At 45.4% G+C, this 26,821-nt stretch overlaps 1 protein-coding gene across 4 annotated transcripts in view; it reads left to right on the plus strand.

Annotated features, from left to right (window-relative positions):
* SYNPR (synaptoporin) overlaps positions 1 to 26,585 on the plus strand; it is a 100,318-nt gene extending 73,733 nt beyond the window's left edge. For all 4 annotated transcript variants that reach the window (XM_083795488.1, XM_083795490.1, XM_083795489.1 and 1 more), the window contains 4 exons: positions 2,940 to 3,064; positions 16,495 to 16,693; positions 23,852 to 24,043; positions 24,821 to 26,585. In XM_083795488.1, the coding sequence (XP_083651614.1) occupies positions 2,940 to 3,064; positions 16,495 to 16,693; positions 23,852 to 24,043; positions 24,821 to 25,087 (783 nt within the window). In that variant the 3' untranslated portion in view covers positions 25,088 to 26,585. The remainder of the gene's footprint in view (positions 1 to 2,939; positions 3,065 to 16,494; positions 16,694 to 23,851; positions 24,044 to 24,820) is intronic.
* Positions 26,586 to 26,821: the final 236 nt, after the last annotated feature.

Below are 26,821 nucleotides of genomic sequence, written 5' to 3' on the forward strand. Positions count from 1 at the left end.
CGTGCACGGGTAGGGATGCGATGCCCTAGGGGCACGGTGCTTCTCCCAGCTGCTCCTTGGGGAAGGCAGGCACGGTGCTGGCCCTCAGGGCAGAGGGCACATAACAAATAGCCAGAGGTAAGCAGACACTGGGAGACTGATCTGATGTGAAGGGGAAAAGCGATATGCATGCACGGTGCAGATGGGACAAGGGCTGAGCGTGGATTTATAGGCAAAGAGTAAATAGGAACATAGGGAAACGCTTTCCCATTCTCCATAAACTTTTCAATTTCAGAGAGGCTAGATTCAATAAAATTATCTTGCAGATGGAGGTTTTATTGAATCTGGCCCATAAAGCTCCCATTATGGGGTTTACAACTGCCATTTACACAAATCCTGATATAATAAAATACAGTAGTGTTTACAGCATTCCTGCAACTGCCGCAGAATTACAGCACGCACAGAACCCACCAAGTAAATCTTGCCTTAATGCACCAGGCGCTCCGCTGGCAACATAAAGCAGCAAAACTTGGGGGGGGGAAAGAAAGACACAGAGTTGCTTTGCCAATAGGAGAATTATGCCTGCTGCTTGGCCAAGACACCCTGGGGAAATACTCAAGATTTAAAGTCTTTGCCCTGCTCCCCCATGAAATAAAATGTAAATGTGCTTCCAAAAGGTGCTGCGTGGCCTCAGCGCACAGCTGCGAGCAGCATCTGACCCAGCTGCAGCTGAGAGCTGGGCTGGGGCTGGCACAGCCCTCGCTGGAGCTGGGTATAAAAATCTCCAGCTGGTTCCTTTTCCCTTCCCCACCTGTTCCCACACTGTGGGTGCTGCCTGGGCGCTCGTAGCATAGCGTGTGCTGAGCAAGGATAGAAAGTGGTGGGCAGCCCTGGTGGGATGTGGCTGCAGGGGGAGCAGCAGGAAGGGTTTGCTGAGCAAGAGGAGGCATCCGAAAAGCCTCGTGGCACTCAGGGTAAGTGGTGCTGGATCTGAAGGGACTGAGGCTGTGGGGGCCTGAGTCTGCTGCTGAAGATGCTCCATAAGGAGAACATCCTTTCTGAGAAGGAGCAGTCTGAGCTGTGGGTTTTGGGGTGGCACTTTGGCCCTGGTGAATAAACATGGTGGCACACAAACTAATTTCTGATACTCCACTAAAGGAGGTGCATTGAATTGCACGTCTTTCTTCTCCCTGTCCCCATGCTGAGAGCTGCAGGTGATGGCTGTTCATTTTCGGTAGGCCTGTCCTGCACTGCAGCCCTTCGCTTCTCTCTTTATTTATCACAAGCCATTAATCTTTGCGGCTTCCTATGCATCTGCAAAACACTTGCATTTGCGACTCCATTAATTAGGCCAGAAAGCAGGTCAGCCCTAATCTCTCCTGTTCTCCTTAATATATTGTTTTCTGACATTGCCTCACAAATTGCAGTGAGATGATTAATACTGATTTTAGTGCTGTTCCACATGTAAAGGCAGAACAACACTTTGTATTTACCAGAAATGTCTGGTTTAGGATTAAGGAACGCTACTCAAGTTATGGCATGAAGTTTTATTTCAAATTACTTAACAAGCCAATTCATAGTAAACTTCAGCTTTTTTTTTATTTAGTAAACCCAGCTTAAAAAAAAAAAATCACAATTTTATCAAATTTCTTTATCATTAGGCACCTAAACACCTTTGCAAACCTGCCCCTTAGTGACATGCAGTGGAAGTGAGTAGCAGGGTGGCACCTTGCCTTATTTTTCCAGGCGTGTGCACTGCTCCGTGCACCGTTCTTTGGTTGCCCTCCTTTCTTCTCTCAAAGCATGGTCTGCTCCCTGCTGGCTCCAACCTTAGCCATCTTAAGGTGGGTGAATGGTATTGAAGTGTACATCTGTGCTGGGGAAGCTGCGTATTGGATGTTTTTCCAGATGCATGCACTTTGTTTCCTTTGGGTTTCTCGCCTCTAGTATATTTAATTGTGACTGTGACTGGGGGGTTACTTGTTACCATATCTGACCCACTGCAGATCTCAGAATAGCTCAGTTAAAGCTGATGTACTTACTTCAGGTCTATACTGATGCAATGGGAACAAAGCCTAGCCTGTCCTTTAATTTAGATCATAGTTGTGTAAGTAAGCTCTCCCTGCTTTTGCTCTGGATATTCCAAGGCAGCCTGCATCAGTGAGGTTTCTTCTTCCTCTGTTTGAACACCTGAAATAACTATAAATGCTGATGTGTCTGTGGCCTGCCCAATCCCTCCTTTACCTTCTCCTGGAAGATTAAGATGTGTTGTGGGTTTGCATCAGACCACCCTAATTCTTTGTTCCTACCCAATTTGCCTGAGCTTATCCTATGTCTTATTTTTATTTTTTTTCTGTTTTGCTGAGCTTCAGTTTATGGCATTGTTGTGTCTATCTTGAGTTATAGTAGTAATTTAGGAAAAATATCAAAAAGTCATCTTATTTTCTCCCCAAGTTTTACATTAAATGGAATAAGGGCAACACGACTCTGTTTCATTGTGCAATGGGATGACGGCCATGTGAACTGTCTTGGTCTACTACTGCTATCCCTGCCTGCTCATTATAAATAGTTCTGCCCATGTTTTATTTGTGTCAGCACTGACTCGTTATGCTCAGTCAATATTCATCCTTCTCTTCTAGTCCAAACTTGCCCATCAGCCGGGTGATTTAAATAGCTGACTGTCTTGTGAATCCCAAGTGGGCTTTGGGGCCGGAGGGGAGGGCTGAGATGCCTGACACAGACAAACGGTGATGGTTCTGTCTATGTGAAGCAACAGAGCTTCAATTTTTATGGTTCTTTGTATTGGCTTTTGGGAAGGGTGCAGGAATATTGCATGGCAAAGCTGTGAGTGCATGGAGTGATGGATAACCTCACCCAAGGGGGCAGCTGCTGCTGCACGGATCTGCTTGCGGTGGTTGCCAAAATGAAATAAAATAAAAATCTTGTTTCTTTTTCGACAGCTTTTTGCAATCTTTGCATTTGCAACATGCGGTGGGTACTCTGGAGGACTGCGCCTCAGTGTGGACTGTGCAAACAAGTCAGAGAGTGACCTCAACATTGACATAGCCTTCGCCTACCCGTTCAGGTACGCTTTGGGTCGGGGCGGTTCGGTTGCAGGTTGCTCCTGATGAAGCTCCAGTTTGGGGCTCCTGAATTTTGCTCACAACACTATTTAGACTCTGGGTGGGCAGGAGGAATTAATTTGGCTGGACCTGGTGTGGATGGGGCCATAGGAACCACTGGGGAATAGGAACTCAGTGAAGAAGAGCAGCTGTGGGCACGAAGAGCCTCATAAAGGCCAGGACAGCACAGGGAGCCATGGCAGGCAAGGGAAGAAAAAAAAAAAGGCACACTGACCTAAAAAAGAAAAGTGGATAAAGTAGTCATTAACTGTGGAGTAGCCATTGACTAAGCTGCAAATGAAGGAAATTTTAATGACAGTTTTGAAATTCTTTTGAAATTACACTGATTGCCTGTCTGCATCTCTTGGTGCCTTAATGCTTTAAAGTAGGACCACTAGTAACTGAGGAGGAGGTTTTGTTGTTCAAGTACATTTGAAAACTATAGTGAGGTTAAAAATATGTATGAAGTGCTCCTGTGTTTTAGGATCCTGCTTCAAAAGAACACCCACAGTCTTCTGTTTTTAAAGATGTCAGGACCACTCTAGAAACCTTTCACTTCTGCATAAGTGATTCCTTTAAGGAATTGAGATGATTAAGGAAAAAAAAAAGCATAATCCAATCTCAGACCCAGTATATTAGGACTGAAATTATTTTGGTTCCTTGGGAAATCACATGCTGTTTTGCTTATGAGTATGTACAAACCAGATGTAATAGCATCTATTACTTTAACATGTTGTAAAATGTAGCGTTTTCCAAACAGCAGAAACTGAATTTGATTCCTTGAACTGTTGTTGTGACTTGACACACATTTATTACCCCAGAAGTCCTATTTCCTGGTATTACAAATGTTTACTTTTTGCCTTCAACTTGTCTGTGTTTTCTTTCATTTCTGCTTAGTATGCATGAGATGGATCCTGAAAATTGAGTTATATGAATCTGTAATGTGATTCACTTCCAAATAGGTCATTTCTTCAGCATTCATTACAGAATACACCCTACAGTAAAGTGGTTTTAATTTGCATGATTATTGAGTAGTACTTTATACAAAAAGTTAATAAAACTGAGAAAACTAGTCAGCAAATATCTCCCGGTGTTTTAACAGGCACACTGACCATTGCTTTTGGAAGGAAGTGGCCAGATCTGCAATTCCTGGTCTTGCTTATTAGGAAACTAGAGATGCTGCTGAGTAATTGTAGCACATGATACAAAATCAGATTTATTTGCAGGAGGGATCCAGCTGGGACTGAGGCTGTAGATGGCCCTTGAGCTGTTGGTGTGGCTGCCAGCTGTGGCTGGTGCTCTCTGAGCAGTGTGGGATGTGAGGAGCCAGCACCTGGATATATTCTTGTGGTGTGAATGTACCTGCAGGCTGCCCATTTTGCGTGCAAACATGAGGAACATGCAAAAAGCACGTGGGGTAGCAGACGCAGACTTGTGCATGGAAAATCTGGCCCAGCGCTGCCTGTGGAACTTGATTTCATTTTAATAAGTTTTATCTAAATGTTTCTGGGTTTTGTTTTGTTTTTTCATGAATTTGATCTTTCCACTTTTTTCTAGTGCTCCTTTCACTGAATGGAGAGGGGATGCTCTAAAAACAGGAGCGGCCTTGGTTGGAAAAGGCAATGTCTCCTGTCAGAGCAGTTGATACCCTTGGAAAAAATCAGAGATGCTTTGAGCTCAGGCTCCTTCATCAGGTCTGTGATCCTGAAGCTTATCTGCCTGCATGGGCACGTAGGCTTTGTGTAGGTAGGATGAATTTCCCACCAATTCTCTTGCATCTGGGTCTGAGTAAGTCCGTATTCACATGGCATTTTCCTTTCCAGTGCCTTCAGTTTTCTGATTATTGGCTGACAACTGGAGCAGGTGTGGGTGGAAGAAGGGATGCTGCTGAGCATCTGACACCACAGCACTGTCACAGCTGTCAGTGGTGGTGCTGAAGTAGTCACATACCTGAGCGCTGCTTTTTAAGCTGCACCTTCCAGCAGGACTTAGGATGTAGAAAAGCGTGCAGCTGTACTAGCAGCTGCTTTCATTCTCATTGCTGTGTGTGAGGATATTCATTTTCTTCTCCTAGAAGGTGTGCAGCTAGACCATGGCTAGTTGATAAGTGTCAAGAGTTTCAAGCAAGTAAACTAAATCCAGTATAAAGTGTTTTCCAGTTTAATTCTGGGCATGGATTTGTTTGCTCTTTGAAAAGGAAGCGGGGAAATGCAAATAAGCATGTTAACCTCCGGAGAAGAGTTGTGGCAAAGTGGAACACCAGTTCATGTAAGCTTCTTGCAGCCCACATCCATGACCCTGTAGTCACGCTGTAATGTGCAAAGAAACCCGTAGTCCAACCCTACCACCCCACCAGCAGTGTTTCCTGGAGCTCTGCCGAGCTTTTCCACGATTCTGCCAGGCTTTTTCATGTGCAAGCTGATCTTCATAAGGCTATTTCTAATGATCCCCCTAGGTTTTTTCCTTGTTTCTTCTGCTGGCTTCTGCTTTTATCACAAAGGATTACTTTACGTCTTCACGCTTTAAAACACAAGGCAGCCTTTCTACTGGATACCTGTATGTGCAATTCAAGTTTTACAAGTTTGTATTTTGGGGGCTGGAACATCTCTGGTCCCACGTTAATAAGTTTTTCTCAGCATTAGGCTCTGTGCTTGGTACAGTATCTATTGCAAATTTGGCACATATCTGGATGTTCAACAACTTAACCCTCACCACAGTACTGATTTTTAAGAAGAAAAAAAAATTAGCTTCTTGGAATTATTTGTTACAGTCGAACAGTCCGCCACCATTTCAGATTGGACTTGTCACTCATCCAAGTGCCCTGAAGCAATATTTTTTCTTTGGGAAAGGGTTCTGGTGAAGGTCCTATAAACTTATTTGTGTTTTTCTTCTGATCTTAGCCACAGTTTCATTGCACACTTGGTTATTAATTGGTTTTGCTTTGACAGCAAGTGGTTGAGTAGTACACCTGCTGTGCACATATATTTCTTGCTGGTATTCATCTTTTTAAGGTGTGTTTTAACCAATCCTCTAAGAAACATTTTTTTTCTTGATTGCCAGCTTAGTTGACAGGCTTTATTTACTGAGTTTGTACTGAGGAATTTTTGCTACTTTATTGTTCATGTCAGAAGCCTAACATTTTTCTTGTAACTGGCAGAGCTGCACTGAAGTGTTTGGGCTTCAGCAGCTGATTTAAATGAAACTTTGTGAAGGAGCAGTGCTTTCAGGATGCTGTGCTGCCAGGCAGAGAGGTCATCTGCTAGTATCGTATCTTCTGCCTTGTGGATAGCTCGCTTCTGCAGATCCCTGTCTTGACCAAGTGCCTTGCTCAGACCCTGGCTGCAGCGCGATGATGGGGATGAACTCCAGGAGTGGATGGACTGGGCTGGACAGGTCTGCATCCAGCTGGGGATGGAGACTCTAGGAAACAGTGGCTCAGCGCCACATTTCCCTATAATTGCTCTAAGTTTCTGACTTAAAAAAAAATAGTTTTATATATGTATATATATAAAACTGGCTTATAATTCAGTGGGATAGAGCAGGGTTGCCTACTAGTGCTAACGGGAAAGCCTGATGAGAGGAGACGTCTATGCATGCCTTTGCACTACAGCAGTGAGCGAAACAAATGCTGTTTTCCCTCTTTATTTTAAATCTCACATTATATTTCCAGAGTGCTAGTAAAACTGTCTCTTGAAGTAGTCCCTGAGTCTGAAGGAAAAGGAAGTTGTATTTTACGGGAGCTTTTCACTCTTTAGGCATCTCATTTGAATAAAGATGTTTCCACTGAGTACCCTTTAAAGTGTACACCTCATCTGCATGCGATGGGTAGGCTAATTTTTCCTTTGAAATATGACAGTCAGGCCTAAATTGCCTACTTAGAAGCTACAGATGATAATTAAGGAGAAAGTAGCGATCTCGGTGCTTTACAGCTATCTTTCTTTGGAAAAAGCCTCTGTCAATATTAGCACATTTCTGTGCCAGAATGTACCAGTGTTCATTTTTTAACCCATTTGTAGTAAGTCTTGCTTCAGAATTCAGTGGAAAACGCTTTCACCAAAAGATTATAAATGTCTGTCATTGCTGGGAGACAAGGAGCTGCTGATAAATAGGAGGTTTTTAAACTTTAGTAGTCATCTGCAGTGCTGACTTCAGGCAACTATGGAAGTCTCTCCTCTCAGCAGTCTTTGTCAGCTTATTTTGTTTTCAGTATTGTTTCAAAACCCAGTCATTTTCCATGCATGTTGGTGGACAGTTTGCAAAAGTGACCATTGCTGAAATTACCAAAATGTCACCGACTTTCTGGAGGTGGTGTCTGCTGCAGAAAAGGGAGAATGTTGCTCCTTAAATCTTCATTGAGTTGTAGAAGCTTTTCTTTTGACACTCAAAGCAATTGGATTCTCGATGAGTGTGGATAGTATTGATCCACAGACCGGCTTATTTTGCTTTGTAGATGCTCTATTTTATGTTTAATGTTTTGGTGTAAGAAAAAGTCTTTAATACTTTAACTGTAACTTGATCTTAAAGTGGAAGTCACTCTTGGATTTCTTAACATATGCAGCTTTTTTCCTATTTGAATTTTTAATATATATTCATGAGTAGTCTCTACAGCATTGTATGGTGATGGTGTTTTATCTGTGCCTGCCACAAAGGTTTTTTCTAAAAGTCAGTCTTTTTACCACTTCCCTTGCAATTTTTTTTGCCAATTTTCATGCTGCCAATACAGACATAACCAAAGCAGAAACCCTTTGGCTTTGCTTGGTATTTGATCCCATACCCCAGGTGGCAGTGATCAGACAAGTCCTTCCCCTGCTCCCAAATCTGCATTTGCTGTGCAGCAGCCCTGAAGGTTTCCCCAGAACAGTAGGGTCCCTGAGAGAGGGTACTGACTTCTACTTTGAATGAAAACGTCTTGACTGGGAGTTTTATTGGAGTCATGCTGTAAAACTCCACAGAGGACTGAATTTGATTGCTTCTAATGCCTTAGGACAATATACTTGGGAAAATTATAGTTAAAATACGAAGTTAATGTGAAAATATAATACAAAGGAATGAATGTTGCTGCACCTTCTGTAATTGCTCCTGTATTTATGTCTGCTGGTCCTGAAGCTGAAATTGCTGCTTTCAGGGTTTATAGACCTAGATTAAACTGTATGTGAACCCTGCTTCTTGCAGGGCGCAAAGAATTTATGGTTTTGGGTGATTCTGGCTGAACACCCAGTGGTACCCAGGAATTTGGATTGACTTTATGCGGAGTTAGTAGCCCATTAGATTGTGGGAGGCAAGGTGAGATGGAGGTGGTGTAAATGCCATGAACTGGTGAGAGCAGCTGTGGAGCGTGTTGGCGGGGTGCAGGAAGGGGGGCTCAGAGCTCCCACGTTGCTCCACGTCGATGCACTGCCCAGGGGCCTGGTGCACCCTCTCCCAGGAATGGTCTCATTAGATCAATCTGTCTTTTATAAATTTGCCTTATGCTTTCTATTCCTTGCAATATAACCTTAGAAGTTGAGATCTGCATAGGTTTTTCTCCATATGGAAGCTCGTGTTTGGCTATGACAGGCTCGTTGCTTTCTGAGCTGATTCCCCTGTCTGTCCGGGGGAGAAGGGAGCACATGGGGGACAGATGAGCTGTGGGCTCCCTCAGGTCCTCACTGTGGGACTGGGTACAGTTGGACAGCTGTGGGTGCAGCAATGCTAACATGTGCCTGTGACATTTCCAGGCCTCCCAATTCGTGCTGTTCCGTGGGCCCAGTGACATTTCTAAAGGATAATCAAGGGTTTCCTTCCTTCGGAGACAGTAGCCAAGCTTCCTGGTGGCTAGGAAGCAGTTTGCCCTGAGAAAATAGCTTAGTGAAGGGAAATCCCAGCAGTCTGTACCACAACGCCTGATCTGAGAAAGCATTTGGGTTTGCAAAGACTGGTGGAGGATGTCTTTGACTGCTGTGCTCTGCTTGCACGGAAAGGGAAAGTGTGCCTTTCCAAGGAGAGCTGTGAAAGTCTCTCGGGAGATAAATCTGGGTCTGGATGTGGGCTTGGAATTGGGGTTGGGATCACCCACTCAGCTTTGCGAGTGCTTGCAGCAGCATGTTCTATAATGAGCCGTTTTATTTCCTTTTTGGTGTTACGATGGATTTCCTTTTTGGTGTTACGATGGAGTACTAGGGCTTGGATTGCTGTTACGGGTGCAGTCTGGGGAGGCTCGCTGCTACGAGCGGCGCGTGGCTGGGACGTCTTCCTGCGGGAGCGTGTGGCGAGGCTCTTGCTGCTTTCCAAGAAGTTTGTGGACGCAACCACTGGAAGCAGGTCCCATGAGAGGGCTCCCAAGCTGTGGACACCACCAGGGCCAGGTCTCTGTCTTAATGAGGATGTCCCTATTCCAGAGCTTTTAGGCTCCATCCTCCAAATGGTTTTGTTCTTTCCCTTCCCGGAGACCTGGGCACCTTGGATGCCCCCTGTCTTGCTGTGCTAAAGAGAAGAGAGAGGAGGTGGGGGATGGAGGAGGTTGGAGCAGAGGATGTGCATGCCACATGGCTCTGGGCAGGCTTTGTGGCATGCCCACTCTGCTGCTGGTGCTGGGGGAATTGCCACCTCTGGGCACACACGGTGCGGTGTTGGGTCAGCAACTGTGCCTGGCAGCTTGTCCTGTTAAAAACAGCGGCCTAGCAAAGTAGTACTGGCCACATGTTTGCACTGCTGCTGTGTGTGTGGGGACTGGGAACCTGGCAACTTAAGACAAAACATGGAGGGGGAAATATTTTCCAGCATTTTGACTGGACATGAAGAAGAGAATATAGGTTGGTAGGTCTTTAGGATGTTCAAATGTCCGGGACAGAAGTTAAGAATAAATGTCTGCAAGATGAAGTGCGTGTGTAAGTGTGAAACTACTGATGGTGCTGAATAATCCTAAAGAGATCAGGGCTTTTGGGGGAGAAATTGAGAGGACAAATTCAAAGTGAAATACTTTCAAACCCTCTTTGATCAGCAAACTGCTTGCTTTCTTTCTCTAGAAAGCAAAGAAACAAAAGACCAAGCTTGGGTTGCTGAGTCAGATGGAGATTTTTTTTTCCTGTTTCCAGAGAGAAATGAACTGATTTTGTAGTGATAGATGTGGCAGAAAATAGCGTCCTAAAGTCCATTTCTGCTTCCTTAAAGAAAAGCAGCAGGGCTGCCAAGCAGCACCGCAGCTGCTCTGGAAGTGGAGGAAGCCAAAAAGGAGGGTCTGAAGGCACCTTTGGACACTGGGGAGACTGAAGGAGGGGAGGAACTTTTGGGGGACTGATAAAGCAAGGAATGGAAAATTGCTGGGACACCTAGGAAATATGGGTAAGCACCTCACAAATTTTGAATGGCTGTGGTATGTTCGGGCAGTGCTGGGATATGTTGTGGCAGATGGGCAGTGGGAAATGTACGGGACCGAATGCTCAAGCAAATGCTAATTCTCTTATCTCAGGAAAAAAAAAAAAGCTGTCAGTGCAGGCTCAGAAAGAAAGTGTTGTCACTCTTAGCGAAAGGGTGGAAAACTCAGCTTTTGCCAGAACATCACAGGTGCAAAAGGGACAGGGAACAATCACCATGGTACCTGCTGTCCTGCTGCCGGGCTGAGCCCCTCGCATCCCCCCAGCTGCCCAGGGGTCTATTAACACTTCAGGTATTTGACTTTGAAAGGCTGGAGAGAACTTTGGTATTAACGACTCGAAGCAGATCAAACGTGGCATTAATGGGCTGGCTGCCTCAAAGAGAGCGACTTCAACAGCTCCGGGAGGCCTGCATGCAAAGACTCAGATCCCAAGGGAATTACTGGATAATGGTTATAATTGGCAAAAAATAATTTAAAAATGGAGAGATGGAGGACAACTGCTTAGCAGTGGCTCCCTCTGCAAGTGTTTGTGGTGTGTATGAGAGCTCACAGCATGGCTTTGCTGCTGCAGGGTTCCCCTCCTATAGCAGTATGTCCTCAGAGAGCAGATTTGGGGGAGGAAGAGGAGGAGGAAGGTGTGGAGCTCAGATCCAGCCACCCTCCTGAAAGCTGGAAGGAAGTCTGTTCCTTGCTGTGTGGGCAGCCTTTTGGATAGTCAAGATTTAGCACCAAAAATGTAGGGATGTCCAATGCCAGGGGAAATGTTCTTTGCAGTAAGCAGCAGTATGTGCACTGCTCCTTCCTTAAAGGGCGTGCTGTGAATGATGTTGTGGCTCTAGAAGAGTCAGTGGACCTTGATTTCATTATAGAGAAGGGCTTTCCTTCTCAGGAAGATTTCTGCTTTCACCTGAGCATTAAAGGTCACTTTTAAAGTATTTTTCTTCATGCAGGGAGCATCTCCAGGGAATGATGGGCTCTGCTGTGAGAGGAAAGGGTCCTGTTTATTAGTGTTCTTCCACTAAACCTACAGAAAATCCACATTTGGCACCTTGAGAGGGTGCATATGTCCAGGGACTGGCTGGCTGGAGATGCTGGTGAGAAAGCACATCAGCACAGTCCTCCAAAATGAGGGACCCGCGGTGTTTCTAGGGATGACTAGAAAAAATGCCTTTACTTTGTATGCCAGAGAGAGAAAAGCAAAAATTCCCATCACGTTCTTGTCTTGCCAGAGCAGCTTTGTCCTGTGCATTTCAGCCTTTCACTACCATATTTTGAAATATCACTTATCCCTTGTTTTGGAGATTACCAGCCAAGATAAACATTTTGCAACAAATTCCTCCGCGGGTGCTACCTGCAGTAACTAATTTCCAGTGGTGTATTTCTCCGATTGCTTTGCAGACAGTAAATACAATTGACAGTGTGACTGCCAGAAATAAGTGAGGGGGAAAGAAAGCCCGATGCAAGGATAATGGATCTTTGAGCTTTTGCAAGTGCGTGTGTGGGTGTTGCAGATTTTGTTCAAGCATGTCATAGACGGGTGTGTGTGTGGGGGGGTGGATTACAAGATGCTATTTTCAGAAAATAGGACAATCTGCCAAAACAGATTTTTTGTCATGTTTTTTCCACCACATCCTAGTAAAGAAATGGAGAAACACTAACCCCATTGAGAATTTTCAGAGGCAGAACTTTGTCTGTTATTTATTAATCCAGGCACTGATCAGAGCCCGGGAGAGGAAATCTGTGCCTGTTCATCAATAATACTTGAGCACGCACTTGCTGTTAATTGCATGTTCTGTTGGTTTCAAGGCTCAGCCCTGAGTGCCTTGCTAAAGGAGGAGATTCTCTGAAATAGAGGAGATCAGATCACCCTGTGCACGCTCCTGCTTGGGCTCTTGTCCTTTGTGTGCTGGCAGAATGGGATGTGGGACGAGCTGGGCTTTTGGAGCAGTTGGCTCTGTCTGCTTTTGTGCTCCAGGATCATCAGGTGGCCTAGGCTGCTGGAGAAAGAGAGGGGCCATAATTGAAAGCAAATTGTCTTGAATATTGTACTAAGGAAGTTCAGCAAGGAAAGGCAGCTTCACATTTGCATGGAGGGAGCACAACTTCTGTTCCCCACGCACATGTAGCAGCTGTAGCTTTGTTCAGCGTGCCTGGCTGCGTGTATTGTTTTCAGAGTATGAGTAATTAGTGTCTGAAAACCTAACCACTCTTTGCTGTCGGGGAACAATGTAAAAATCCTTTTTTTCCACTGTAAAACATTCCTACCCTCTTCTGATCTTGTCAAGCCAGACAATACAGCTGTCTTGTCATCATATTTCCCACGGCAGCGGAAAGTTTGCCAAGTGGTAGAAATCTCACAAGCCCTTAATTACTGTGACTTCATCAGTGCAACTTGACTGCCTTTGGTGGACTTTGCTTCTGATTCATGTGAATCGGAGGGAAAACAGACCCAGAAAGCCTGGCAATGGTGGTGCTGTTAGCAAACAGCCACAGCAGGTGAAGGGTTGATGTTAGCAGTGCTGAGCAGTGAGGCTGCCCCTAGCAATGCTCTGCCGAGTGCGGGCTGTAAGGTCACATTCCTGAGTCACTGTTTTTATTTCTCAATTAATAGCAACACTTAGCACAGCACAAGGCAAAAAGCACTGTCCGGCTCAGGTTTTGAGGAACTTGGGAGGAAAGATTTCTGTGACTTTTCCCTAATTAGGTAAATTTATCACTGAAGTGTTTCTTATTTGTATTATCAGTCAGTGAAAATCACTTCTGCTAATGCAGCCCAGCAGCATTGCTCAGATGTTAACAAAGTGCAAAAGATGTGATTGCAAAGAGTTGCTCTCAGGGCTCCTGATTTCCTCTAGGAAATGGAGAGGTGAAGATGAAATGCAGGGGCGGTGCTGGAGATGGAAAAGCAGCAGAAGGAAGACACTGGCCAAGGATGACTCGGAAGAAAAGGTGGGGTGGAAAGAATGAGAGATGAGAGAAGATGAAAGAAGAATAAGTCAGAGGAAATAGGAGGCATAACAGGTAGAATTACATTGAAAGTGGGAGGCAGAGGTAGAAGCAATTAATTTTTTGAGTCATCACCGAGCAATCCTGCCCCCAGAAAGGCTGACTCAGCAGCACTGGTGGAAAAATTTGAACTTCCAGATTAAAGAAGACTTGATTAGTAAGACTGGACTTCTTATCACTGGCCCTCCTCTGTCTTAAAGGAACTTTTAAAATGCATCTTGAAAAGCCAACATCCTCCATCACCACCTCAGGGCCTCCCTCACCTCCCATCCCTGCCACAGCCTCCTCTTCCCAGGTCTGTGTCATGGGCTATTTTGGGGCCATTTGCACGGAGATCTCAGTGGTTTGGGCAGAGATGTGGTGTCCCCAGGAGGCACCAATTACTGCACATCCTGTTAGAGGCTGGAGAAGTCTAGAAAGAAAAGTTAGTGAATAAATATAACTTGATGGAAGAAGTTCTTCTGTGAATACAAGGTATCTGGTATCACTGACAGATGCTTGGCCAGAAAAGTACTGCTGGAAAGACAAGAGTAAGATGTTAACATTGTGATTCAGAACTAAGAGGCAGCTAAGAACTAAGAAAACAGGGAACAGAAAAGGGTAGTGGTGCTGGTTCCTTCACTGTGTTGCAGCAAGGCTGGTGGGCTGTTGACGGTGGGCAGGATGGGGCTGTGGTGAACCAGGGCAGCCCAAGGGGCAGGACTGGGCAGCAACTCTTGGATAGGAATATTATTCAAGTTATTTCACCTTTGGTGGGTGTAAAACATTATGTTGCTAAGTGTGGTATTTCAGGACTCCAGGGAAAGAAGAAAACAGCCCTGAAGATCTGTTTTACATGGTAAAATAGTCAGAATTGCCTTGTTCTTTTGTTCACCAGAGCAGTGGGATTGTATTTAACATAGCTTGGCCTGGTTCCATAGTGTTTGTGAAAGAAACTTGAGGGTCGGAGCAATTCTCTGAAGTCTCTTTGCAGTGTGAGGTGGTAACACAGCACCATGGAGCTCCATCAGCACAGCACGGCCTGGCCCTCCGTGAGGGGACGGCCTGCGCCTGCCTGCCTCAGCTGAGATGCGGCCTGTGCGCCCGCTGCAAGGCCCTGAAAGCACAGCAGGGACACCTGAGCACGGCAGGGCAAATACAGTCAATTATTGAAGGGGCCCTGGACCGCACACACCACCGTGGGTGTCCTTCCCACCCCAGGATTCTGGGTGGAAGGGGACGGAGGGCTTGGACCTGGCCCCAAGTCCTGGAGGAAGGATGAGACCAGAGGAGGGCCACTGGCACAGGCTCTGTGCATGGTGTTGCATTCCTCTGGGGGATTGGGGCGGGGGGGTTGTGCTGATCCAGATACTGCACAGGCTTCCACTGAGTTCAAGGGGTTTTGAAACAGGTTTCCGTCTCCCACTTTGGTTCTGTGTCCATACAGCACCCAAGCAGCTGTGCATGAGGAAAGCAGAGAAAGCTTTCTTTTCTGACCGTGCACATCATCCATTTCAACCCGTTCTGTAGTCCTGGCAATGGTTAAAATGAAGCTACTTTCTCTCCTGGCTGCAGAACGGGCATGGCAGGCACTAGGAAGTCTTTGTTTTCCTCTTCTCCACCTTTAGGAAAGGGTAATAAGACCTAATAAAAAAAAACGCACATGCACTGATGCCACAAAGCTTTGCAATCACATCAGGAAGCTGTCGGATGCGTTCAGAGGCATCAGTCGCATGTGTGCGGCTCTCATCAGACTTGGCTGCGTTCACAGGGAAGATGAGGCAGCCACTGCTTGTTTCTGTGATCTAGGCACGGGTTTCGTGATTCCACCCCATGCTACTACAGCGACAGGAGCTTGGGGAGGAAAGTGCCTGAGGCAGATAACTGGCATTATGCATCAGCCACTGATGAAAAGGTTCTGCCTACATGCTTGGATACATTTAGTTCAGACCAGGAAACAGAAGTTGTGCAATCCTCCAATGTCCATTAATCCATCCTCTGCGATTTCTGCCGTGGGTTCTTTGTTTTCCCCTAGGGACTGAACTTTTTATTTAGTCATACATTCACGGCTGCTGCCGCCGGCAGCTCGCTGCTGCGCACATTAATTGCCCTTGAGCAGAGGAATATCTCCCAAAAGGCCTCATCCTTTCTCAGCACCAGATCATAACTTCTTTAATTGCTGCTTTTGACTTTCTGCTGGCTTTGTCCCTTCTGCTCTCCCAGCTCAGAGCAGAACTGCATGATCCCTCATCGGGCCCCATGTCCCCACTGATGCTAATCTGGGACGTGCAGTGGTACCAGCCAAGGCACACGCTCGCATACACCCAAGGGACCCCATTTCTCTTTCTGAATCAGAAATTAAAATTATTGGAGCAAAGAAGGCTCTGGCAGGAGCTGTCAGACACCCACAAATCTATTAGCTTAGTGGCTGATTGCGAATGGTGTGTGAGCACAAGCTTTGATTGCTAAAACCAAGGCGTGTAGGCTGTTTCTTTGACTAGAGTTGTGTATTTCTGCTGCAGCTCGGCTTTAAAAACTTACAGCATAGAGGGCTCTGTACAGCTCACAGCCCCACGGCCCAACAGCTGCAGGTAGTTGTGCACTAAGCTGTTTTACACAAGTTTTGAGTTTCCAAATGTAGGTATCCCATGGTAGTGATAGAGAGGATAAGACCTGTTCTGTTCTTCCTTGATGGTAAGAATTCAAGACTCAAATCACTTCTCGTGTCACCCTTTTTCAGTTGTTGCCATGGCAAAGCCCCAGAGCAGGTGAGTTGTACCAAACCACTGGAACAACAACTTTTCTCTCAGATTGATTAAAAGTCTGATGAAAACATGTGTGCAGGTTCTGGGTCTCACCCAGAAGCAACCTCACGTGTACGAGCAGCTCCAGAGAGCACAGCCTACAAGGCTGCTCACAGGGCCGGTTATTCAAGCAGGAGATCCATGTGCATCAGGAATGAGACAGGGAAGCGGCAAATATCGATGTATCTTTATTCAGGTAATGGTTCTCTATTTCTGTGCTTCACCTGCTGCTCTTTGGAATATTTTCCAGGTTGCATCAAGTGAATTTTGATGCTCCCACTTGTGAAGGGAAGCGCCGAGAAAAGCTCTCCTTGATAGGGGACTTCTCCTCTTCTGCGGAGTTCTTCGTCACCATTGCGGTCTTCGCCTTCCTCTACTCGCTGGCTGCCACCGTGGTTTACATCTTCTTCCAGAACAAGTACCGTGAAAACAACAGGGGACCTCTAATTGTAAGTGTGCAATTACTGCTGGGTGCGGCCGATTGACTTTTCTTCAGAGAATTACATGGTGGCTTTTCCACAATTACCATGAGCACCCAGTACATTTGTCTCCATGCTGGTTTAGGAGCTTCCTCACCTTCCACTTATCACTAGATGCACCCATCAACCTTTTCCTGTTTGTGCCTTTATTTTTCTTTTTACTGATTCTGAAAGGGTCATGACAAGAAGCGAGTGCTGCTATGTATTCATTTTCTTATAAATCAAGGCTGTGAAACGCATGACAGCTATTTTGTTTGAGGTGTCCCTTACCTGTTAGTGCATCGCGACCTGTGACAGACCCCTTGGTCTTACTTGTGCACCAGTCCTCAGCTGCATCAAGTTTGGCCAGGTCCCTGCATGCACAGGTTTTAGGGGCACATCACACTGCTACAGGCAATACTCTCCTCCTTGGTCGCAAGAATAAGGTTGCACTAAAGAAAGGAAATATCATGCTCAAGTGTTGGTGCAAAGAGAGCAATTCAAACAGAAGGCAAGGTTTTAGTCAGGGCTTAGCTAAGGAAAAAGTTGATTCTCTGTTTCAGAAAATATGAAGTTTAACACTCCCAGGAACTAGGTGTTTGGGTGAGACCTGTTTCTCAAATGACTGAAAGCCACCAAAAAATAACATCAGAAAAACATAATAGGAAGGAAAATAAATCACCGGCTCAAAAAGTCTGTACCTGATAAAGGAAATAGCTCCAGTAACAGCAGGTGAAAGATAATACTGTAGGAAGGTAATCTTGGCAGTTTTGAGAGAGAGATTTTCTGCTGCAAGAAAATGTGAGTAATTTAAGGTTGCATCATTGAAAAGTGATGAATTGATACAGAAGTAAAGGTTCTCAATCTGCATTAAAGGGAATGAATCCTCTTCCTTTGGAAGTCTTTGGGAATTTCCCTCTCACCCTGAAAAATTGAGGAAGGAAGGGAAATCACAGAAAAAGGAGAGGTAAACTGGGCAAGATGAAGGGGTCCCTTTAGAAACAGTAAATAAATAGTGCCTTGCTTTGCTTGATTCAGTTGGTACCAAGCAATATCTCATTTCAAACTGTTTCATCAACGGATTAGTTGCAGAGAGATGCCATTTTAACTTTATTGTGGAAAATAATTCTATTTTCTGACCAACCATGCTATCCTGCGTAATAGAAAAAGGAACAAGATAAATAATGCTAATATGTCAGCTTATGATGCTGCCATTTGCCATTGTCTAGGACTTTCCTGACACAGCTGCTGCAGTCGTGTTTGTCACAGGATGCGCGGTGCAATCCGCTACAGCATCAGCGTGGCATTGATTTAATTTGTTCTGTGTAATGGATTGTAATTGAATCTACAGGTTAAATTTAACTGGTGTCTGTTACCAAAGCCGCTGTTTGCAGTTTTCCAGTCTTTAAACCAAGCCTAAATGACCTTATTTGTTCTGAATGTAAAGATACTTCTGTGCCCTACAGCAAAAGCAACTCCTGCTGGGGCAGGAGCCGGGCTAAGAGGTGCTGGGCTGTGGCTTAGGGTTATGTCCAGTTAATCCTGCCAGGAAGGGAGTCCTGTGTGCTCCAGCATCTCCTCTGTGCTGCCAGCTCTGTTTTGTTTACAAAAAAAAAAAAACTTTTCACCTGGATCACATCCCCTGTGGTCTCCTCAGAGGCTGCCCACTGCAATGGTTGTAGATATCTGCAGCCTGCCTGGGGCAAGGTGTGAGTCCTGTGCGGTGGAGATTTAAGGAAAATGCAGGGTCTAAGGCAGAGAAGAAGAAAGCAGCTTTAGCCAGAAGGGATTCAAGGGTGAAGGGACACTTGGAGTGCAAACCAGCTCCCCAGGGCTGCAGGGCTCACCTGAGGGATGTAACACCTTGTGCAAGGGAGGTAGGCGACTCATCTCCCAGCTCTGGGAAGATGCTACCCTGCAGTGAAGCACCCAATGAGATCACACCTGTAACAAATCAGATATTTGATTGAGATTGTTCCTGCCAAAGACGATCTCTGCAGAGATCTGGGTTGCTTTGTGCACGCTGGAGCTGCACCAGCAGTCACCCAGCGCATCGGTGTGGGAGGCAGAGCCGTCCTCGCTCACCCCTCCTAGGCAGAGCGGATCAGTGGGTCAGGCAGCGCTGCCAGGCTACCAGGTTTTTTGTCTCTTAGTGATGACCTCGGAGATGGTTTTGTCTGTCCTTGCTTCTGCTGCAGTGCCTGATCACAATTTTAAAACCCTTTTTGTATTTAAAACCCTTCCCATTTTAAGCCTTCTACTTCCTCTTGGCTTGGTAGCTGCTCAGTCTGGGGTGGCATCTGCCTTTTGGCTGCGCCCTCCCAGAGCTGGCTGCCTTTCTTCCTGACAACTTCTTAGGATTTGAAAAATAAGTATGATAGAAGTAGAGAGAGGAGAGGAAAAAAAACAATAAAATCAAAAATCCCTTGCACAGGCAGTAAAGCGCTATCAATGCATCCCAAATTGCAGCAGGCCTGACTGAATGCGGACCATATGACTGTAAAGAATTAAATGAGCACTTGGTCACAGGAAACTCATGGAGAGAATTTCAGTCACAAACGTTTTGCATTCACCTTGTTCACACAAATACAGAGAAGAGCAACCGCCTGTGCTGAGAGCTCAGCTGAGCAGCACTTTAACTGTGGAAAAATATTTTAATGTTCAGAGAGGAGTGAGATGTCATGGCAGGGAAATATTCCCAGTATGAGGAGCCGCTAGCTCCTCCTGTGGCTGTCTGGATTCACTGTGCAGTGAGCAACAGCTGTAGCTAACGTGTGCGCCCTCATCTTGCCTTGCTGGCTCCACAGACAGATAATTTGGGTGGTTTCATCCTGGATAGATAAATCTGAGAGAAGACCTTGGATTGCCAGTTCCTAAAGGAATGAAGGGAGTTTACCTGGGATTAAAGTTGCAGAGGGAAAAATCAGATGCATTTGTGTGTATGTTTATCTCTTGATTAGTATCCCAATCAATTGATATAAGAGCATAAAGTGATTTAGCCAAAAAAAAAAAAAAAACTAATGTAACCCTGGAAAGAGATACTTAATTTTTGTAGTGATTTGATAATCTCATGATTGCAGTGCATAAAGATGCTTACAGGTAAGGAGATGAGATCCTTCGCATCTGGAGTCCCGTGAATAATCACATTAAGCAGAAAGCCATTTAGTTCGTTACATGTTTCGTGGACCAAGTGAGTAAAGTATACTGCTAATTCTTTCTTTGGAGGTGCTTTGATTAAACATGTTTAATTTCCTCTGCTTTGCTCTGCCTTCTAGAAAATAAATAGGCAAAGAATAGAGGGCCACCTGTAAAAACAAAGACGAATTCCTTTTTAGTAAAAAACAAAACAACAACAAAATGTGAATAACCTGAATAGCTCTTTGCATTTCAAAGAGCTGTTTCAGCCCACTTCTGTCATCTCTTTTTCAAAGCTCCGTGACCTTGCTGCAACAGCGGGTGCCTCCCAAAGAGCCCCACGTGTCTCTGCTGTCAGAGAGCTCCCAGGGCCGCAGACCGCGACAAGAAGTGCGTAACTGGCTCGAAGCTGGGTTCTGCAGGAAACCCTGGGTGGGACCTTGGGCAGACCAAGGGGCAAACAAAGAGCGAGGGGAGCCCGCTGCCCTGCCATGGGGTGCAGCAGCACGCGCCTCACCCGTGTGCTCGGGACTCCTTGGGGAGAGGTACGAGTGACATGGGAAAAGATGAAGCACGTTTTGCTACCAAAAAAGAGCTAAATTGTAAGGTGTTTGTCACTTGCGGCCACTGGCTGCTGTCCCAGGCTGGGGCTGTCCTGGACCCCTGTCGGTGGGGTGGTTCCTGCGTGACTGTGAGAGCCAGGCTTTGGAGTGGTTTGTCCTGCCTGGTACCGCGCTGGCCGGGAGGGACAGCAGGGCAGGCAGGGATGTGGGTTACAGGTCCCTGGGGACTGCTGAAGGCGCTGAGCTGCTCAGAGCAGGGGAAGGCACCTGCTGCTGCGCAGAGCAGTGCCTTCTGCAGGCGGGCTTGGCTGGCTGAGGGCGTGCAGGGTGCTGGGGTTCTGGATCCACATCTCACTGCTGCCCCCAAAGTCAGGAATTTGGTGAAAGCCGGTGGTTTGATAGCAAAGAGAAACGTGTTGGTTACCACGAGAGGAAAAGGCATATTCACAGTTCTATTCTAAATCACATAATAGATAAAATTGTCCCAATTAGGCGTTTTTGGCAAAGTTGGTAATAGGAAGTTTCAGTGTGAATAAGGCAGCAAGATTTTTTTTGCTGTGCATACTTCAAGCTCTTAAAAATTCCCTCCTTGGATATTCTGCATATTTTAAATCTTGTTTTCTGCTTTCTCCTACATGTTCCTATTTTGCTTTCTTCCCAAAGGCACCTGTAGGCAGACCAAAGTATCTCAGCTGAGATCTGAAAAAGAAACTTCACAATTAGAAGTATAGAGTAACCATACCACAATACACACCAAAGAGATCTGTAGGCATCATTTCAAGACAACTACAAAAATTACTTTGTTCCAAAGGAGGGGGGAAAAAAAAAAAGGAAACATGCTATGGGGATATTAAACATTCAAATGCTAGATTTGTTTTAGTATGCAGGCACTCTGGCTTTAATTACCAAGGAGAAATTCCCCAGATAAACATTAAGCCACAGAACAGCTTAGCTTGAAATTCACTTTTATTTTCAGCATGTCATTATCTTGTAACTCTGTTCCACCCAGAGCTGTGAAAATGTTCAGCCAGGAATCCAAACCCACTTGAAAACAAGAAAGGTTCAAGTCCCAGCCAAAGCTTGAAGGTTAGCAAAGATTCAAAATAAATAGGGAAGACACAAGTTTGCTCTCATCATAAATTTTATTCCCTGCAGTGTGGAAGAGACGGAGAAAATTCTCCAGTCACAATTGTGGAAGGGTTTGGGTTGGAAGGGGCCTTAAAGACCATCAAATTCCAACCTCCCTGCTCCACTTGGAGCAGAAAGGTTTGTGTTAGTGGCTGAAGACCACGCTGACCCGAGTCCCTGCAGTTTTTGAAGCAATTTGAATCCTTCAGACTGCAGCACCGAGGTTCAGCGTGTCCTACCTGGAAGTGCTGGAGCAGCTCACAAGTGATGTTTGTGAGCAGGAAGGGTTCAACCAGGAGCCTGACGGTGTGAGCTGGAGAGCAGGTCTGAACCCCTCTGCTGTAGGCACCTGCTTGGAGAGTTTTTCTTACTTTAAAACTTTCCTCTTTTTAGCAAGTTTCATCTTCTAAATTGCATTAGTTTTGGTCTGTTTGTCTCTCCCTTGAATTTCTACCTGCTGTTTGTTTATTTTACTGTTAATGCACTGATTCCAGAGCTTGATTTCACTTGCAAAATATAACAGCATGGCAACATTGAGAGAGAATTCATTATTGTTTAACGAAAGTATTCCCCAAACCCCTGGTGCATCCTAGTCTATTGGGTTCATGGGAACCTATATGTGGGGTTGGCAGCCAGGTACGTAACACGTCAAGCCTCATAGCAAGAAAAAAGCATACACCATTGAAATTCATAGCTTGGCAAGTATTTGGCATCTCTACCAGCTGGAATTTTTAGGAAAATATTTTAAATTGAGCTGTTGCCTCCAGGAAATAATTTCTCATTCCGTTAGTGCGAGGACACAAAGCATACAATAATTTCTCTTGCTGGAAATCTCCCCGAGAAGAGAATACACCGTGGGCTACGTGCCTCTGCCTACCCCGGGTCCTGCTGGGCGTTAAGAGTTGTCAGCTCCCGGCCTTCGCAGCACGCTCTCCCAGAGGGCCCGTTTGGGCAGCACCAAGGGAGGTCAGAGGAACTCAAAGCGCCGTGGCAGACACGGGCCTGCAGAGAATAAGTTGTGGCACTGTTTAAAAAAAGGATGTATCCTTTGGGAAGCATCCAAGCACGCTTAATTTAATCCCATCTGTGTGAGCGGAGCGGTCCTTTGTTCGGGACTCGCTCTTGCGGCTGGTTCATCGGCTGCTGCCTCTCCCATCGCAGAGGCTCGCGTCCACGCTTCGTGCCATGGAGAGCCCAATCCCCAAATGTCAGGGTCTCTGTAGAAAAGGAGACTGATTTTTCCCAGGGATCCCTTATTTCTTTGGATACAGACCCTAAATGCCGTGTTCTTAACAACCGTTTTCTCCTCCTTTCTCGCACACCTTTACTTTGTAGGGGGAAAGGGAGAGCAGCCCCCACGGGAGCTGGGGTATCAAGCCGCAGCAATGCAGTCAGCGGTATGTTAGACTTTGGCACCTCCACCATCTGCTGTGGGCTGACAGATGGGATGAGAGATGACAGCAGAAAGGCTCTTCTGTTTTAGCAAGACACAAGAAAGCTTGAAAAATCACACCTCCTCCCCCTTCTCCCCCCCAAACCCACACAGCAACAGTGTCACTTGGCCACTTGTTCTGGCCAAGACAAGGAGAAGTTTATGCCTGTGCGTGCTCCTGGGGCCTTTCGAGGGAAAAGTGAGCAGAGTGGTTCAGAGCAGAGCTGCCGGGAGTCGCTGCAGCCTGGAGGCACCGCCGCACCTTCTCCCCTCTTCTCTCATCGATGGGAATTAGGAGCAAAAGCGCTGCCGGGACAGAGGAGCTGAGCAGTCTCTGTGCTTGGCAAGGCTTTCTGTTTATTTGTTTGCTCGTCATAATGAGCGGCTGCACAGTTCATGCAACAGGGACATTTGGCCTTACCTGTAGCTTGTGAGAAAGCTCCTCATCTGGTAGCTGAGGATTAGCCAGTTCCAGGTTCTGCCTCAGATGCCGCTGCCGATGGAAGCGCTTCCCATTGGAAACCCACACCAGGGACAGCCCTCAGGAGGGCCCAGCTCCTTCCTGGGCATCTGCATTTTTAAATTGCACCAGACTTCCCAAGCAGCCAGATTTCCAAGGCAGCTCAGCACCCTGCATATCGTCCACGTGCTTGTAAGGATCTGCCCTCTGGCTGGAGATGTTGATGGCAGCCACAGGGCACACCAAGCTCTTCTGAAAATTAGTGCTGTAGGTGATGATGGTAATCAGGACCTCTTGCAAAATAACAAGCTCTTATTTATTTATTTCTCTCTCCTCTGATTCAAGCTTTCATTTTTCTGGTGATTTTTTAAAATTGTTTTTCTTCTCAATGGACACACCAGTATAATGCTCCCAACTGATTTGTCTTTTAGGATTTCATTGTGACAGTGGTCTTCTCATTCTTGTGGCTAGTGGGCTCATCTGCTTGGGCTAAAGGACTGTCAGATGTAAAGATTGCGACCGACCCAGACGAGGTGCTATTACTTATGTCAGCCTGCAAACAGCAGTCCAACAAATGCTTGCCTGTTCGCAGTCCCGTTATGTCGAGCCTGAACACTTCGGTTGTAAGTGAATTTGATTATTTTCACCGTTACCTTACAAACGTATTTTCATCTCTTTCACCCGTGTTTTGACCTAAATTAGCTGATGCAAACCCATTAGCTGAAATGCTGTCACTGCAAGTAGAAGCTTGCTGTGGGGAAAGGTAGAGCCTGACTCAGAGCAGGTGCCGTGGGACAGGAGTGAAGGGCAGGAGCTTGGGGGAAGCAACATGCCTTTCCAAGCATGTCTGTCAGACAGCTTGCTTGTAAGCCACCCATCTTCAACACTTTGGAAAAGGGGTCTGTGCTGTCCTTAAGGAAGGAAAGGTTTTGTGCCTGACAGATTACTTTAAAAATCTTCAAAAAGAGCAATATAAATCAATCTCTGTGTTTAAATGGCATATTTAAATGTCATTTCAGTATTTAGAAAATGTTTAAAGAACAAAATTATTTAAAGTCAGCTGAGCAATTAATTTCTCTCTCTTCAAAATATTTTCTTCCCATTTTATCTTTCCAATGTTTCTTTAAGCTAAATTATGTTCTCAAACAACAAAAAATTGGCCGAAAATCCCAACCATGTTCTAAAAAAGCAGGGGAAATGCACTTAACCTAGCGAGCTAGAGCTAAGGGAGGTGAATATAGGTGTTTGCTCCACAGCTGAGGATCCTTTCTGGCAGATTTGGGGAGAAGGACTGACTGGGAACGGCCCTGACTTCTCCAAGGACCACGCAGGGTCCCAACCATCAGGCTGGGTGGTGGCACCGTGGCTGCGGGGTGATGAGCTCCTTTTCTCCCATCCAGGTCTTTGGATTCTTGAACTTTATCCTGTGGGCAGGCAACATTTGGTTTGTGTTTAAGGAGACAGGCTGGCATTCCTCGGGCCAGCGGCACCCTCCGGACACCATGGAGAAGCAGTCCAGCAGCTACAACCAGGGTGGCTACAACCAAGACAGCTACGGGCCGGCCGGGGGCTACAACCAGCCGGGCTCCTATGGGCAGGTGGGTGACTATGGCCAGCCCCAGAGCTACGGCCAGAGCGGGCCAACCTCCTTCGCTAATCAAATCTAAGGTTTCACGCAGCACAAGCTCTTACATCCCTCACACACAGAGCGTTTAACAGGTCTCGAGTTTCAGCGGCACCAGGTTTTTAAGGGTTTCACACAAATTAGTACTACAACGCAGTGTTCAATGTCAATTGAAGATCTTGCCCTACCTTCTGAGGTGGTTGGGAGGTGGCCTGTGGCTGGGGCTGACATTTTTAGCCCCTGACTAATGTCAGGATGTGCACATTGCGGGTGGTGACCTGGAGTCCGTGTTGTAGTATGTTCTGTAGAGATAACTTTATGGTAGTTTTGTATGTGTTGAGATGGTAGAAGCATTTTGTAGCCACAAGTCCGTAGTATTTAATATGTGTAATATAACTGAATTTCCTTCTGCATTTTGGTGACAAACAGAAGTGTTTTACTGTTATTTCTACTGATTATTCTGTATATCCATGCATGTAACATTTTCAAAACTGCCTGTCTGTGACTCTTCAGAGCATTTGTTTTGATTATATCTTCTGTTTCATAAGATTTTGCTATTATTTCAATTAAGCGAGTCATCTGTAATTTAGTGCATGGATAAGCAGTTTCATACTACCGAATGTCTGGACTGTGAAAATGGAATTTCTCAACTTCTGCCACTACACTTTGTTAAATGTCCGTTTAAAAGAAGTATGCATCTTTTATATATTTTGCAGAGTTGAATATATGGCTTACCCAAGTTCTGAATGCTTTGTAACAAAAATGTTTTTCCTTGAAATGGCATTCAGTAGTATATATGGTACCTAACCAATGTTTATTCCATTTAACTGAGCTAAGTATTCATTCTATAAATCACTATTTCTATGGATGTTTTGTGAATCTTTTAATGTGAGCTGTGGAGAATAAGGACCAAGTAACTGTGTTATATGTTTACAAAGGTATTTATTTAACTAAGATAACAGAGGTGCAGATATCAGTATACAAAACCACGTGAAGATGCCCTGTTGCTCAGTACAGCAAAACATGAAAAATGCGTGTACTGTTGTGACCTTACAAAGCTTAAATATTCCTCTCTACCCTCTTCTTGTAAGACAGTCTTTCTATCCGTGCTGTTCAGAGATTGTTAGATATCCCTCTGTTCTGTTGCTGCTCTGAGCGCTAGCTTGGTGCTACTGGAGATTGTAACTGGATTGACCAAATAACCCAGGTTCAGAGGAACTCACCCTAAAATAGCCAGAGCCAGGTTCATAGCCAGTTCCGCTTTCTCCCTGGAAAATTAATCCCTTCCTCGCTACGGCATATGGGATGCATTGACAGAAATTAAAGCCTGAAGCACAGTATACTAATCCAAACTGATCATCTGCATTTCTAAATAAAAGTGTATCAGTATATAATCTTATTGTATGAGCTGTAATGTTGAAAGCATATTAGCTTAAAACAGCTTAGTTTCTTCTATGATTGTTGTAACCAGTTTATGGCTACTCGGTGGATGAATCTATATTGTGATATCTATTTGACCCTAATAAAGTTATTGCATACAATGCATGTTTTCAGAGTATGATAATATTAAAATGTCACTGCAAAATAACTAAAAAGATGGATAGAATATTATCTCTGTGCTTGACCTTATTGGTCATATTCTCACTGTTTTCCAACACCTTTATGAGGTTTGTTTTAATGTTCAGTGGAGTACAACACTTCTACAGATACTTGTCATTAAAGGTCACTATCATAAGTTTAAACAAAAATTAAACTGTGCAATTTAATATCTGCCCAC

This window comes from Anser anser, assembly GCF_964211835.1.
Source record: "Anser anser genome assembly, chromosome: 12".
In the NCBI taxonomy this organism is placed as follows: Eukaryota; Metazoa; Chordata; class Aves; order Anseriformes; family Anatidae; genus Anser; species Anser anser.